The sequence below is a fragment of the Topomyia yanbarensis genome, chromosome 3, assembly GCF_030247195.1.
Source record: "Topomyia yanbarensis strain Yona2022 chromosome 3, ASM3024719v1, whole genome shotgun sequence".
Classification (NCBI taxonomy): domain Eukaryota; kingdom Metazoa; phylum Arthropoda; class Insecta; order Diptera; family Culicidae; genus Topomyia; species Topomyia yanbarensis.
This window is the reverse complement of record NC_080672.1, coordinates 113,480,277-113,497,787: the sequence shown is the minus strand read 5'-3', so window position 1 is coordinate 113,497,787 and position 17,511 is coordinate 113,480,277. Positions and strand designations below refer to the sequence as shown.

The 17,511-nt window shown below is 37.8% G+C and overlaps 1 protein-coding gene across 1 annotated transcript in view; it reads right to left on the bottom strand.

Annotated features, from left to right (window-relative positions):
- Positions 1-232: 232 nt before the first annotated feature.
- Positions 233-17,511, bottom strand: part of LOC131689725 (protein O-mannosyl-transferase TMTC1-like) — a 739,528-nt gene continuing 722,249 nt past the window's right edge. The window contains exons 10-13 of the mRNA XM_058975014.1: positions 11,133-11,332; positions 9,726-9,861; positions 2,185-2,458; positions 233-1,679 (exon numbers count right to left, since the gene is read on the bottom strand). Of these exons, the coding sequence (XP_058830997.1) occupies positions 1,293-1,679; positions 2,185-2,458; positions 9,726-9,861; positions 11,133-11,332 (997 nt within the window). The 3' untranslated portion in view covers positions 233-1,292. The remainder of the gene's footprint in view (positions 1,680-2,184; positions 2,459-9,725; positions 9,862-11,132; positions 11,333-17,511) is intronic.

Here is a 17,511-nt window from a genome sequence, read left to right as displayed (position 1 = left end):
AAAGATGCCGTACGATTTGACAACCTCCAAGCTTAAACTCCATAACCGCATCAACGATGAACCCTCTTCCACACCCCTCCGGTGCTGGAGAGGTCGCTCATGGCCCAATACAATCACCAAACAGAAGCAACACTACCTCAAGATCCAGTGCTGGTACTCAGCCACACTGTCAAGTACTGCAAAGGTCGCCCGTGGCACAATCCCACATAACGACACAACAACCCAGTAAGCAAACCTCAATAATAGCATCCTGACGGTGAAGCAACCACCTAAGAATCAACCCCACCTGCCAACAAACCAACCAAGAACTCCAACTCACCGCTGGCTTTCTACCTCACCCCTCCAGATACTGGGGTGGTCACTTGTGGCCAAGGAACAAGGAAACCAATTCAAGCTAACACCTACAGAACCACCCTGAACTCCGCACAAAAAATGTAATTCTATATTTAAATGTAACATTATGTTTAGTGATATGTTACTAAACCATTAAAAGGCGAATGACCATACGGTTAAATTACAAATAATCAAGAAGAAGCTAGATCACCACACGGCTAACTGTATCATGTATTATGACTGATCCTACAGTAATAATATTACTCATTAAAAAATGGTTACCAATTATGCCTAGATATTTTAAAAGCAATGTCAGACTAGCTCAGAAGGTCACACTTTTCCGAAGTAAAAGTCGCTTCGTAGAAGTTTTTACGCAAAACGAGCATACTAATTTTGAGCTTTTAACCCAGTTAAGTTGACATGATTTATGGGCTTCCATATAACAAACCAATTATCCGAATATTGTCGAAATAAACAAATCAGTTGGATAAGTGAAATGGTCAAAAATAATAAGGAATAGTGACGCTATTAAAGGCGAGTATTGCGCATTCTATTTTTTGCAATTCGCTATTCAACCAAGCCCATATTAGCAAAACCAACCATCAGAACAATCAACAATCCTCAACAATGGAACCATTTCGTACCACACTACTACTATTGCACCCAACACCATTCTCGGTTGCGTCGCCTATAATACTTACTCCGTTGCCGGCCAATACTGCCTGTATCTACTTCCCTGGACATTTTGACGAAAAATTGCTTTCATTAGTTCCGGTATACTACCTGTCGTGTCAATCCCTACAGTTTTCCTAGCGTGAATATGAGCCGAATCGTAGGAAAACAATAAAAGCAACCAAGGAAATTTTCATATCTAAAAAAAACTACAGCAACTATTCACAATCGCTGCTACCGGAAGGCAGTACCTTCCAGCAGCTGCAGGTCATCGGTCCCAGCTCCGGTTATAGTTTGTCCAACATGTTGGACACCAGCAGTGGCGTCAGCCCTTCGGAGCTTGGTGCCAGCTGTTCCGAAGCTGGTGGTGTCCCTTTGTGCTTATGCCGCGATTTTGGCCACTTTTTGTGTTTTGCACCGGGGGGAGCGGTCTTTGGGCCACCGTCCCCTCGGGTGGTCGAACTCGACGATGATGAAGTTTGCGTCGAGGATGAAGATGACGCTACGTTGGGAACTATTTTACAATTTTTCAACGAACCCGGAAGGTGTTCCGAGCGGTTACAGTGCGGTGCTCGTAGAATTCGTATGCTGATTTCGGATTCCATCGTCGACGCCGGGTGGCCACTGGATGCGGTGGAACTGCGACAGGCGTCATATGAGGACAAGGTTGAGCTCTGTGGAATGCGGAATAGAAAATAATTACGTTATATTTGTATGTTTTTGGCAGACAACAAATATGATATTGTGCCACACCGCCACGGAACAGTATGCTAGCGACATGTCTAGACCCTTAAGCTTCTTGAAAAGCAATGTTAAAAAAAACATGTCATCAAAAATGAAAAGAATTGGAAACGGTTGGTCGGATAATACACGAAAACAAAAGCTCGCATAGACCGGCGGTGTTACTATTCAAATATGCATGATTTAATCACCGCTAGTCAGATTAGCTCGCAGTACGTTCCAAAGCAGCAGATTAGGGATATAATTCGTACCGAGCAAACCCATCATGAATCACTCGAACTGCCGGAGGCGGTGGCAGCCAATTTCTTCAAGTAAACCGACCGAGCCGACAGCGCAGTAAACGTCCCCAAGATTTAGGGTCTGAATAGATACCGGAACATAGCGTACATGGCAATGATACACACAGAAGCAGTAATAAAAGAAACCAGGACCACTTACGCAATCTTTTACGGCTATGGCACCGATGTTACCGAGTCCTTCGCCGCCAGGCCCACTGACGCCACCCATCCCATGAACTCCATGGGGAGGACTATTTGCACTACTGGTGCTACTGCCGGTGCTGCTGCCGGCACCACTTCCGCCACCGACCACGCTGCCCGTGTCGTATATCATAGCCCTGTTTCGCAGTTCGTGCTTTATGCTCCAATCACGAAGATAGATCTCAGTCTGTATCGGTATGCCACCATTCGATAAGCGCACTATAAACTGCCATCTGAGGAGAGAGAAAAATAGAAACAGATTTATCGGTTAGAATATGCCTGCAGGCATCGACGGCAGGATCGGCTGGAACCGATGCAGGTGGGTGGTTTGAGGGGAAAAGTTCGAAAAAGTGGAGAATATGTACATGGCAGCAATCTGTAGCTTTTTGCAAGCACCGTATGTAATATAAGAACGATACCAGCAGCATGTAAAACGTCTGCTGAAGCATCCAAGACAACACGTATCGGAATAGCTTCATGGTTCGCAGTCGTAACAATTCGATATTTCTTGAGGGTTTCTTTTTTTGTTTCAGGAATAAAAAGATTCGGTCGTGCTCTGGAAAAACATATTTCCGATATGTCCCGTACAAGTGTCGGATGATTTAGTGAAACTTGATTATGGAGACTGATAAGAGTGTGATTATTTTTAGCAACAAGCAATACGTATGATAAGTTTGACATTCGATGCCTATATACCAAATGAAAAATTGCACACCAAAAAATAATGAAATTTAAACGACATGTAAATCAATACGAATGTAAACATTCAAAGATTCAATCAAAAATTTGATTGAAAATTACGTTGAAAGCAATTGGAGCATCAAACAGCATACAATTTTACACTTCCATTCGTGTAATATTACATGTCATTCATTTTACAGCAATACTCGAGTAAAAATACATTGAAGTGCATTGGTTTTCCGTTTAAAGAAACTGCAATTTTCAATCCACGTGTAAAATTATAATAAAATTCGTTGAAGAAAGCACGACAAGTCGTGTGTATTTGTGGTGGAACTTAATTTTACATTTATATTCATGCTCCAAATATGTGCATGAAAATAAACTTAAAATTACAAATTTTTTTTGTCTGTGTGGCATTGTAGTATGTGACACTCACCCTTCTTTCAATCAATAAACTATCTAAGGTTGGAATATAGATACCGTAAACCGGGGTGACATTGATCACTTTTCGAAGTAATCATTACATATTTTTAGATGCAACAAATTTTTTTGAAATTTAATATTTTTAAACCATGTACTGATGTATGGAGAACAATATTGGATGGTTTTACCTAAAATTGTCATCTATTTTTCCAAAAATGATTTCAAGGTTAAGTCCGTTTTCGTATGCCGGGGTGACTTTGATAACCTACATGTTTACCCACATTAAGTTATTGATGTCAATGTTTTTCATTCAAATGTTTGTTTTTAACTAATTCTGGAAAGATACTCATTGTTAAATAGATGTTAATTGGTATTATAAAAAGTATTTCAATGTACTGTAAAATTCGAGTAACCAAAATTCGTATAATTTGTGTCCAACTAGAATAAAAGATTCTGAAAACCTTTAAAATTGCCAAAATTATTTTATTTCAGTGCTTTATCTATGTACAAAAAGTTTCATTCATTTTAACACGTTGGAATATTGATCAATAAAAAAAATGTTGCGAATTTTAGCTTAAAATAATTTGAAATAATTAATTAGAGTTTCACAAAAAAATGTATTTAAAATAAACAAACTCTTAAAACTAAATTTGGCACATCCCAATCTAAGGAAAAATAAATACTTGCTTGTAATTTATTACTCTTGCTCAAATCTGAAATTTATTTGTTTTATAAAAAATAGACACTTTACGAAACTTCGTAAAAATAAGGTAAAGTCAAATTTCGGTTTTTGTAGTTTTTGTACCCAAAAACCGAACAATATACTCAAAAAGTATAACAAATCAGTATTTTATAAGTTTAGAGTAAAAATCAATTAAAATTAAAATGATTGGGTGGACTATTCTGGTTAAATACGCGATCTACGAAAAAAGTTTCGAGTGATCAAAGTCACCCCAATGATCAAAATCACCCCGGTTTACGGTAATTAGAAATTATTTCAATTAAATCATTATTTTTAAATATGCTCACATTGTCCAATGCCATCAGCCAGTGCATATCTTCTTTTAGTCACTGTCTCGCAGCCCTTTATGGATTTAGAATTATTACCTTTAAACATTCCCTAACAGTAAACACTATTGCGAGCCGCTTGAAACATAAAATGACATTTGGGTTCAGACACTCTAGAAACAAACCGTTGAAGAAATCAAGTAAGAAATATTGCGAGGGTGGCTGGAAAGGGATGTAAGTCAAACTGGTCGGCATCCCCGGATCGGTTCCTGTTTCGAAAAGTGTCGATATTAGCAATAGTTGTGAGTCGACACAGCAAATGTCGGTCAGTGAACTACCAACGGGATAATAAGGAAAGGAAAAACACGAACGAACCACACGAAGTCGAAGAAAATCGGGATATCGTTGTCAGGAGAAATTTCACTGTCGATGATACTCCGTCGGAGTGGTTGAGAGGCAGTGATGCAACAAGTACAGATTTTCCTAAATATTTTTGAAGTACCAACAGATTCTGCACGGTACGGATTATAGATTTTTGTAAAAAAGTATAGAGTGGTACAGATTTTTTTTGTGACAGCAAGGTAAAATAATTTAACACTGCGATGCATACCAGTAAACAGCAGGTAAACGTCGAATTGGGCCGCTGACAGTGTGATGGTGAGAAGATGACGTGAAGTTGCTACATAAACTGAAGCTGACATTAGAATGCGATATGCGAGAAGCCTGCTTCTAACAAAATAATCCCTTTTTCCCCTTTCAGAGTGAAAACCGAGCGGATCTACTCGGAGTGTCTACGTATACTTTGACCTGCTCCATTTGATTTGCTGCAAGCAGGTTTCTCGCATCCTTATCCTTATGCTCAGTTTCTCGTCGCCACTCTGTCAGCGGCATTAGGTTGCATACAAAGTGGAGGCACGAATTTGAGCTGGAGCTGATATTGACATTACCCAATCAAACTTATCCGGAATTCTGACTGGTTTCATGCGGAATTCCAGTTCATATAAAACAAACGATTCCGAGTTGGAATTTTTGGTTTGGTTCCCTCAAATAAGAAATCAGTATAAGAAAAATGATTTTTTTAAAACAACTTTGTTATTGTTTGGGTATACAGGGTGTTTGGTTTATGATTAAGAACCTCTCGAAGGGTGATTGATTACCATATTTGGAGGAAAAAATCGTTCTACACATACCATCAAATCTCAACCGTTACAGAGTTATTGAACTTTTTGTGTGATAAACTTATTTATCTTAACTAGTAAAGTTTACTTTGTATTTTAAATCTTTTAGTTCCATTGGAAAGTTGAGAAAATTTCCTATTGAATGGTGTCCTCATATCTTTCAGCTAATTAGTTTTAATTACCTTTTAGTTGTAAAGAAGTTAAAAGATAATGTTTTTGATGAGGTTTGTGTTGATTTTCTCAAAATAACGAATTATGATTATAGCAATATCTATTATGCAAAAGTTGGGTTTTAGGACGATTCATATTTGTTCTTCAAGATCATATTCCAAACTCTTCACTATTCTTTATAATTTCATTGTTAAACTTTTCCTGTAATCGACTTGCAAGTGATTAAAAGTCTCTAATCTAAAAAATATGGTTATATCGTTATTTCCAAGGTTTCATTGGAAAGCTGAGAAAAATTCCTTTTGATGTATGTACAAATATTTTTTAGTTAAGTGTACTAAATGACTTTTTACTAGAAAAATAACATAAAATTAGCGTTTTTTGGAGAGTTTTGTAATTATTCTAATTATTAATCAACTATATTTATCGTAACTATTGTTCATTTGGTGCCTTAACATTCTCTATAACTTGTTATTTAAAACTTTATCCCTTTCTCTTTTCATTTCGATGCACTTTAATAGTTAACACAGCATAACCTCGTCACAAATGTTATGGTTTCGAAATCTTTGTTTTTGCATATGAAACGATGTGACAAAAACGATTTTGACTCAAAACAAAAAGAGAGAATTGAGTGGAGTCAAAGAAAGAATTATAGAACTTGCTGAGAGGCAGCAATTCCATGATAATATTGGTGATGTTTATTATTTACTATTTTAAGGAAATAACGAAAATGCTAATAATAACACTAACTTTAAACTAGTTTACTTCTAAAAGGATACTAAATTCACTTAACTGAAAAAATAATACTTTTTCTCGGCTAAATTTCCCTGGCTTTCGAATGAAAAGAAAAAAGGTGCAATAAGTGCCATACTCTTTCAATCAGAGCTAGTATTAGTGAAAATGAGATACAAATATCCAAGTTCAATAACCCAACACATGAAAAGAAGAAAAGATAAGTGTATCATATCAAAGAACGAATTATACAGCTCTTCAAAACTGAATTATTAAAATGATGATGTTAACTATCAAGATGTACGAGAAATGAACGAAAATTCGATCAAAATTGTTAAATTTTAAATAATTGACTTCAAAAAGGTTACTTAACCTCATTAGCTGAGACATGTGAGGACATTATTCTATTATAAGTTTCTCGCCGATCCAAGGGATCCAAAGATTTGAAATGCAAAGTATACTTTATGAGTTAGAGGCATTTTAAGACAACTAAGTTTTTAACACAAAAAGTTCAATAACTTAGTAACGGAGATTTGATGGTATGTGTAGAACGATTTTTTTCTCCAAATATGAACAGTCAATCACCCCTCAAGAGGTTCTTAATCATGAACCAAACAACCTGTAGAACATAGTCCAGATTTTTCTAGAGAAGAGTACAAATAGAAAAGATTTTTCAACTCCCGGTACAGACTTAATTGTGACAACACTGGCTATATGGCTCACGAAAACGGGCATTGATATCGAGAGAAATACCGCCGCCGAGTAATTCTCAGCAACATAAACGATTAACACAAAATAAAAAGAGCAGGGGCACAATGCATCCTGAAGCAATAGCTAACGATGGACCCGGGGGATTAGGATTAGGGTAAACAAGAAGTTTAGGTTTAGTCGGTAGGCTTAACTACTACAAACCACTGCAGTAAAAATACAATACTACCACGTGCCAGCAGGCAGTGATGCTTGTTGAAGAATCCTTCTCGATAACAGACATTGACTCAATTTGTTGAGCTGAATCGATTGGTACGCACGACTCGGCCCTCCACGGCTCGGAAATAATCTTTAAGAATTTCTGTACCTTTCTTTTATAAGAAACGTAAGAAATCAAAAACCTGCCTTCCTTGGAGAATTTTCTGCGCACGGGCCTGGTAACACGTCTGTTGCTATTATGGCAGCTGAGTAGATTTGTCCAACATGTAACTGGATCACCATGAAAATTAATGAAGCGTAAAATCCCTTTATTAAAACATTCCCTATGAAATACTTACACATTGAGATAGTTCAATCAGTTACAAAAAATCCGGTTTTCTTGCTGATAATCTAATAGCGTTTTCATTTCAACTTAGTGCGACACCGATGTAGTCCAAAAAAAAAGAGACAGACTGATTACACTCAACTTTAAATGAGTGTAGCACCGACTACATCGGTATAGAGCACTGTCAAAAACGAAAATGCCATAACATTATTGCTAGTTCCCGAGTTGACTATGAAGGTTTTTATAGTAATTATAATTGTTGTAATTGTTGCTATCCTATGACAAGCGCCATTCTGCACGTTTCGAGAAAAACGATTTTTAATGTTTGAGAACTTAAAACTTGTAAATGGCATAAACAATTCAAAGAAAACAATTGATCATAGTTGGAACCTGTGTACATTTTTTAGCGACCTGTCAAGCCACCATTCACGCTCTGCTGAAAATGTCTCATGTCTCAAACAGGTTAGCTTCCAAGCCTCGATGGTTGGTCTCGTGACATGTCATGGAATCTAAATGCGTCATCGGTCTTGAGACTGGTTATGAGGATAATTTACCTGTCGCACGTAAGGCGATACCAGTCGTAAAGTTCACGAACCTCTACAAAGATGAACATTTTGTTATGGTTTGCTAGTTTGACCTGTATCTTATTCTTGATCGTTTAACTACCGTGCAGTGCAGATAAACGGAATGGTAGACGCTATATGAATTCAATTTTTTTTAAACTTTTTTCAACTTTTTGATGCTAAATGTTGCGAGTTACGAGGAGTTGAAAATCAATAGTTTTAGACATTTTAAACGGACACTGGGATGTAATTGCGTCAAAATCGAAAAATTTTCGACTTTTCACCGATAAATATTGTTTGTTATTGCGAGTTACGAGGAGTTGAAAATCAATAGTAGTGGGCGTCCCGAAAATATCTGTGATTTCACCCAAACAAAAATCAATCCATAAAATAGGAGCCTCAAGCTTTCCAAAACACTTCCCATTTGTTTTTATCACTTTTATTTGTTGATTTAATCACGATTTTTCCATTATAGTGATTTTTGTTTTGAGACTGGCAAAGAAACGAAACACGTTGTATCCCCTTTCTACAAAGAACAAAGAATTAAATTCAGCTATCAAATTAATGTTTCAGAATAGCGGTTCCACGAATATGTACGATAGTCAGAAAGTCTTGTTATTTTCTGAGAAATCGAGGAGGTCCGAATTACCCCCACTGTCTTAATAGCCCCGGGTCCCCCTACGCTTATACTCGTCTAGTGATAGTTTATTCTCCCGCATTATTAAAATAAAGTCGCGAAAAAATATGAAATATGAAACTTTCTCAATACACACGAATTAGTTACTTTGTCCCTCGTGTGTCAGTCCTGCAAGCAAAGGGGAGTAAGTTTCTTCAATTTATTTTAAACGTGCTGGGAGAACGACTGATTCGCATTTGATAATATTGTCAAAATCCCTATTATATTGCTGGTTTTGATTTTGAGATAGCAGCGGAAAATTGCTGTATTGATACTAAATATGTATTTCATATGCAACTAAAGAGCATGAACGTCATAATCAAACATAGCCCCATTCACAGTATGAATAGATTTATGAATAGCTCCTGTAATCTAATCCCATCACGTTACAAACGAACTAAGCCGTGGTCGGGGCATGCAGTCCAATCTAATACCTCCCAACGCATGGTTTTCATATGTGCAAATTCCACAATCCGGACATCTATTACTGTCGCCTGTGCCTACAGCATGTCGGCCATACTCCGTCAATATCTTGCACTTGTGACATTCCAGAATATTAAGCTGTCATACACGTTCAGTAATGAGAGAAACCTTATCTGACCAGCGCTCACACAAAGCGGTGGAAAATGAGAGATTGGCACAGTAATTACAGCCTGAAAGCCGCAAAGATGCACCACCATCACTCAAACCGAGCTCGAAATGCAAATAGGTTCCAATAAGGCTCAACACAGAAGTGGGTTCGTTGGTAGGGGGTTAAGGATCGACAATCCGGACAGCAATTTCCTTCGGCAGTACAATGTGAATGGCTCATTATCTCACCTCAATATCAGCTGATGGAGACGGGCATGCTGTCCCAACTTCCGCAGGGTCCGACAGGCTCCGATTACCGATAATTGATGTGTTTCCACTATTCGGAGCCCTTCCTGGTACTGTACAATCGCTTCCAGCAGCAAATCTGAAATATATTTTGAATCGAAAAGGAGGAAAGAAAACCGACATTAGATACAGAGGATATAGAGTATTTCCGGCTAAATATTTACACACGGACACGGTCACTATCCATCGGGCGTACCATGAATACCGTTTGTTTGGCGCGAGGTGCTGCACGAGAGGAGGTTCTGGAGAGCATTATGGCCAAGCAAGCATACACACGTACAACCTATGCGTCGTTGTTGGTTGAAGTGGATGATTGCGATCGAACGTCTATCGTTTCATCGCACTTCTCGGAAAATGGCCGCATGATTTGTTTGGGATGGGGATTGAGCAAATCGGAAGTGGCAATAGCGGGCGATGCATTCAATCTCGGCAACAACTTTGGCAAACAAATCAATGTCTGCTGGTGGAGTGTGGAGAAGCGAGGTAGAGGAACTACGTGCAAACTTTTATCATTTGGTTCTTTTCCATCATTGTGAGTTCTATCTCTGCAATTTAATCCTATCGTTGTGAGATTCACTGATTGAAAGGGGTACGTTGTACGTTTGTAGTGTTTATGACAATAGTGTTTTTAATTAAAGGAATTGGAGCAAAAATGAGCTTTTAAAATCCATGGCCAATTTTGAAAAAATAGGCTTCGGTATTCATGAGGTTTTCGAAAACAATGGAGAATTCACATTCCGTAAAGCGATATGGAGCTGAAGCAAAAGCAGGAAATTGATAGATTTTTTGCTTCACTTTAAATAATATAAAATACGAAATATGGGAAGACGAGGTAGGAGTCCACGGCAGGCTAAGATAGACCAGAGCTAATCCTAGAGAGAATTATTTAGAAAATGTTGCAAATATTATTCACATATGAAATGCTGTAATACTTCTGAAAGGATCTTTAGGGAACTAACTCTTCTTGGGCTGTCTAACCCTACCATCACCTACACGTGTTTTAGCGAAGACAAACTTCGAATCGAGTGCCCTAAATTCCAACCAATGTGCTTAACTCACAGTTTTGAACGGATAGAACGATTGTGGAAACACGATGAAAATGGAACAACACCCTTTTAGTATAAGCCATTGAACATTAAAAACTTTACTTTCGCAGACAATTACGTGCCTGTTTCAAAAATATCCTATTTTACTAATGACTTTGTTGGTTCACCGGAGATCAGTTGAATCCCGTTCACCTTCAAACCATCAGCGCCGGGATAGCACTTCCTAATTATTCGCGCAAGCACTCATCGTCGGTACACCCGCACACACGTACAAGGATGGTAACTAGTTTAAATGGAAACTTACTCTGCTCCACCAACCAATCGCCGTACTGCCGACGCAGGTCAGCATCGTACGGATTCAGCTGGACGACGCGCCGCAGCAACTGACCAGCCTTCAGACCGCTGTATAATTTCACTAATTCCAGATAAGCCGCCGTGAATAGTGGCTCCACTTTGATGCACCGCTCCAGCATCCGGACGGCGTCCGTGGTCCGGTTGGCTTTACTGTGTGTTTTCCGGCAGTTGGTGTGTGCGTGTGTGTGTATGTGGCATCCGCATCGGAGGGTTAGCGCATTTTCACGAGTGTTGTCAGAGGCGGTAAATGAAATGAAATAAGCGTTGAAAACACATTCGTAATTAGTAGTGAGATATTACGGGTGAAAGCGTCATAGTATAGTAATCTAAATGAGTTTGTGGAAGGTGCCAATGCATCAATGTATGAGATAAGAGCGCTCAGGGTATTATTAGTACTCTATGTGGCATGTTTCACCAGGCGGTGTCTCTCTCGGACCGTTTTCTACTAACAATATTAATAGTTTTAGGAGGCCGGAGTGGATATTTCGTTGGGAACTGAAATTTAAAAGAAAATAATCAAACTTCAAGTTCTTACTTCTTACAGGCCCGTCTTAGGACTATTCGGGGTCCCTGGGCATATTAAAGGTAACATTCGACGAACATGATTAAGTGTTGCATCATAGAGATGACATCAGAATATCGTATTTTACTTGAAGGGTTCCAAAATGGAGTTTTTCCCTAGTGAAATTGAGGTTTCATGGCACTCTTGGAGGCTCTCTTTAAACTTAGAATGCACTTGTAGTGTGCTATAAAACCAGAATTGTTACTTGGGTATTGCAATAGCCAGGGGCGGATCCAGAAAAAAATTTCGGAGGGGGTCCAAAATTTCGATTTTGAAATCTGCATTGTACAATTCGTAATATGGAATAATAATTATTACCAACCGTCCTTATTTTAAAGGACTTGCCCTTAATTTTGAAGCGTTTGGGAAGCGTCCTTTATTTTGCCTCAAATGCTCTTAATTTTAGTGTCAAACCCATTTCAAATTTTATCAGATGAAGTTAATTCCAAGAGAATGAAACTTTTCAATTAGTATTTTTTTAGTATTTTTTTTAATATTATTTATTCTGTAACAGCGCATCTATAGGTCGAATTTGGAACGTTGTGATAGCGAATTATCTGAAAAATACAGATTGATTTAGGGGTGAAATATTTGCCTCGATACGTGCAGTTTTTAAATAATTGCCCAAGATGGAAGACGATAAATCAAACTTATTCGTACACACTAATTTGGAAAAGCAGAACTGTCAACCTCAGGCGCATTTTGTTCCAACATTGCGCTACTTATGCTGCGTCCCCATTCGTCTCCAGTTTTCTTCAACTTCCGTTTGATAATTGCCCATTATTTTCAATTTGGCGGATTTGTGGGCAGTTCTACGAAATCTACTTTATTGTCCATCGTTTCTTTTGAGTCGAAATGCTTGATTTTGTGACCGCAGCTGAAAATTCCTTGCTAGATGAGTTAAAATCATTCCTTCATAAACCAAACAATCAATTAAACAATATTTCTAGATGATTAGTTTTTGGAAAATTTGTCGCCGAAAAAAATCTTGAATTATCTGAGCACCTTGTATGTAGCCAGATAAAACTTTTCTCCGGCAGCATGCAGACACGGGCATGGGTGTGTGCAGGATCAATTTTTGTAGTAGAATACTTCTAGCTAGAGATGGGCAAACCGATTCAGTTTAATGAGCAAATTGTGTCCAATTCACTCGAAACAATTGATTCATTTGGGAAGATTAAAAAATATCTCTTTGATTTTGATCTGAAGTAGATATTTTGATTCCATAAATTCAAAAAAGTGTGCATTAGGGTGACACAAGGATGTATGAAAAAAAATGATTACCGCATAACCAAGTTGGAAAAATTCGTAATTCTTCAACGAACTCCTATGCTAAATCTGAATCATATCTGTTGGAGCCTGTTTTAGCACAAATGATTCTAAATTTGTATGAAGTTTACTATGAGAAAATAATACATTTTCATTAAATTCATAAATATGCCGCCTGGTGCCCCTGAAGAATATATTGTAGAACAACTTCTTCTAAAGACAGTTCATAACTATGACAACTCGTTCATGAGTTATTGCAAAATTAAACTTTCGTTGCTCTGAAAGCTATGAAAATAGTGCTGTCTCTGGCTACCCGGCGAGCTGAACCTTCAATCAAGTGAACCTTGACGTATTTGTTGTGGTAAACAGTTATACCGTTGGTGTAAAGCGGAAATATAGTCCAGATGGTATCATCCGAAACATGTGATCTAAAGGACTTGGGATCGAATTGTAACAGAATTTTTTTTATGTATTTTTTGTGTACAATAATATACGTCGAGCAAATTAAAATTGAAACGAGACTGAAGCGGGAAAGATTCCTGTTATTTTGAAGCTCAACTGATGTGCACTATATCCCTGTGGAGCTGGAACTGAAACTGCTATAGAATGCCCCGTGAAGGTAGGTTAATTGAGTAAGCCGGGCAATATCTGTCACTATACGCTAGCAAGAGTGTATCCGGCCATGAAGCACGATTTGATTTTAACCAAAACTTTTGAACGAATCATCCACGGATTAAGATTGGAGTAGCATCGTGAATATAATTCCACGCCAGAAATAACGGTTATCATCTCCCTTATTACTTTATTTTAAACTAACAATTCTACATAATAACGTTCCGCTTTACATACAGCAAAAGAAAATTTAATTATTAAAAAATTAAGAACCGAACTCATGTCCTTCAGATTGTCTATTTATGACGCTCGCATCTAAACTATAAAACCGCCTATGTTGATAGCTGTGCACCTACCCGCAACGGCTACTCCCGCGCAACACGTTACCAACATATTATTCCCTTCCTAACACGGGGAAAACGCGAACGGGAAAAAACACAAAAGTCAGGTTTACGATTCTAGAAAAACATATATTACTCCTACTTTTTGTACACATCTGTATAGACTACCCTACTGTGCGATTCTTTTCGCGCCTAACTATTCAAAACTTAAAATCGATCTCGGTTGTTGGCAGCCAGAGGTACGCACAGTACATGGGGCCCAGCCTTGATCGAGTTAATTGAAAAGGGAGAAAAAGAAAAAAAGCCTCGATTCTAAATCTTCTGAAGTTTATATAGTAAATTTCTTGCTTACTTCAGCAAGATTTCAATTATTGGCTATCTATCCTTGTTCAGCATGCGATTGACATTATATTTGTATTAGTGTCGCATCGCTTTCTATCTTTCTCCTTCGTTTGTAGTTTTTATGTTAATGTATTCCTATTCTCCTCTACCTTAAAGTAACTCTTGCTGTCTTCTATTATTTTACGAAGGTTCCCCGAACGTGAGTACTTCCTAATTGGTTTAGTGTTAGTGAGCCTTCGGTTCTCGCTAGAACCTCGTGTTCTCTTGTTCTAACTAAAGCTATTCGTAAGCAGTTGAACGCTCTATTTCCCGAACATAATTATGCGTTTGTATCGATGCGCTCACAATCATAAAAACGCCACGCCTATGTAAATAATTACGTTAATTAATATTGGCACAGCCAAATTCTATACAACCGTATAAACACCTGCAGCCGGTGTCATTGGAAAACAATCATTAATTCTTCGAGCAACACAGTGACTCACGTTTGTTGTGCTATGTGCACTGCGACTTAAGCCGCTGCGTTTGCAAATTCGCTAGTGGCGAGTTTTTTCAGGTCAACCATAGACTTGTTGGTTGCGCATTTTTAGGTGTTTACTATTGTGGGGCTGTTCATCTCCCCTTTGTTAATGAGTTGATAATTATCTTGAAGAGATCATTATCAATGTTACGTGTTGGTTTTATAATAAATTCTTTACTGTTCTCCTAAATATGTTACCATGCTGCCCTCCCAGAAGCCGTTGTAGTTGCTGTTGCTTGAAGTCTGCCTTGGGATGTCGTCTTCTGGGTTGTTTGTTCATATAGTACTGCCTGTACATATGTTCCGTGTATCATGGGACTTATCAATTGGTCGACTTCGGATATCGGGTGTGGGTGTTTCGACTGACATCTCGTGAGTCCGGGGTTGGTTTTCCGTTCGTTTGCCTCAGCTTCCTTCATCTATGCTGCATCTGGGGCTTGGTTTGCGTCCTGTTCGAGTGGATTATGTAATTTCGTTACTTCGTTTCCTTCCTCTCCTTCTTCTCCGTTTGTTGTTGTCGTTTTTGTGGTTACCGAGGATAGGATATTTGACTTATCCTGCCTCGTGAATTGTAAAATGTTGCAGACGAAATGCGACGTGTAACTTATCTCAGTCGTCTTTGCAATGCGTAATCTGTAGCTGACTTGCTAGTGTTACGACCTTTCCTACTGGATTCTTCCTACTGACGTTTAATCTGCCTTGCTGATTTCCTGATGGCTACTTTATTCCTGCCATCTAGTTTGTAAAAATGCTTCCCGCATGCTGTGGTGTTGATGCGTTTCTTTAGTTCGTTGTTTATATATTTTGTTGGTGTTTTAGCTCCAGCCAGAGTTTGACGGTTCTGACTGCGCTTTACTGAACACTGCATAATGACTGGCAGTATGTCCAGCTTGAGTCGATTTTTTTTCAGTGGTTGCGACTCCGATTCTTTGCTATGGTTTTTCTTTTACTTGCTTCATATTGCGGCTTGTCTTACAACCATTCTCTACCTTCGATTTATTTGCCCGCTCCGGTTTTGCCCTTTCGTTCGTTGGTCCAGTTCTCATCCTTCACTGTTGCTCCGCCCTTGCCGTCACAACCCAACACCTTCAACCCTCTGTCTTCCGCCTGATTCGTCCTTTGTCATCATAAATTTTCAGACCAAAAGTATGTGGAGATGTTGGCTTCCTGGGGGTGAAAAATTTCTTTTGTCCCTGATCTTCAGATTTCACTTGCTTGTTTGTTGCTTTTCAAAAAAAATTCTTTGTGGATAATAAATTGATATTAAATTGTGTAAAAAAAAAATTTTTTTTTTTTTTTTTTTTTGCTTATTAATGTTATTATGTAATTTTCATCGCTCATATATTGTCGTTTGGGCATTTCAATCTAATCTTTCTTATTATGTAATTTTCATCGCTTATTAAATCATATATTGGCGTTTGCGCATTCAATCTAGTCTATCTTCACGTTCGGGTATTCTATCTAATCTATGTTTGTTCGAACAAGTGGTTAGTAATGTTAGTTATGTTATTTTTTTTTCATATGGAGAAATAACCGTTTGTTAGTACTATGCTGTTTTCTTTTTTTTTTTTTTTTTTATATATATATATGAAGACATAGTAGTTTGTTAGTAATTTGCTTCGAATTGTTGTGATTAGCTTAGTTTGTTAGTGCGCTGTAAATGTGATTGAATGTTACCTATGTTTCCTTCTTTCGGCGAGACTGTGGTATCCTTTATTCGGATTGGTGTGGCCTCCTCCCCCCTTTCCAGTAAGGTGGTTGCAGGTGGGACCTGGTTTTACTGAAATTAGACTTAGATTCTTTCTTTATTATTTTGTTTTATTTATTTATTCATAATTCTCCACTTTATTTGTTTTTCTCTTGTTTCCCGTTTTCCGATATGTTGTCTGTTAGGTGTTTTTGTTATATTACTTAATTTCATCCTATAAAGTTCCCTGCTATTGGGCATGGATATCTGTTTGATTCGTATCCAGTATTATTTATATATTTTACGTGTTTGTTGAAACATTCCTTCAACCATTGTTTTTCCATCTGTATCCTGTATGTCATTACTCCTTTAATTATTCCCCTCAGACGCTTTTCTTCATTTCATCTGTTACCTCTTAATTCGTATTCTTCTCAATTTGACAACCCAGGGTGATCCTATAAAGATACCGTAAAAATATTATTCCCCGGAAGTATGTAAGCTTCCTATTATTAACCCTTCTATTTTGTTTTCTTTAGCCCCCCTTGAATACTTTCTTTGCTTTTTCATGATTGCATTGGTTTTTATCACTTTTGCCGTTTTTAATTAAACGTTCCTCTTGTTTAACCTTTTTTTTCCCTTTATTGTATTATCTTCTCTGTAGGTCATGTTATATTTGTGTTTCTTCTTGTTGTGTCCTTCTGTCGCTGCGTTCATGTTTTACGTTTTTCTTTTTCGTGTATATTTTAATTCGACTGCGATTCTTAGTCGTCATGTAAATAGAATTTGTCATCACGTTCATAAAATAAAGACATTCATACTCATTCCGGGTTCCGGTTCCCTTGTCCGCTCATATGCTTTCATACTTGTATTAAGTGATATAAATGATTCTTAATCAATATTGCATATGTTTTATCCGCTGGCCAGCGTAGGGTGAGAAAAAAAATAATTCCAATTAAAAATTGTTCATTCTTTTCATATATTGTTGTCCATGTTTTC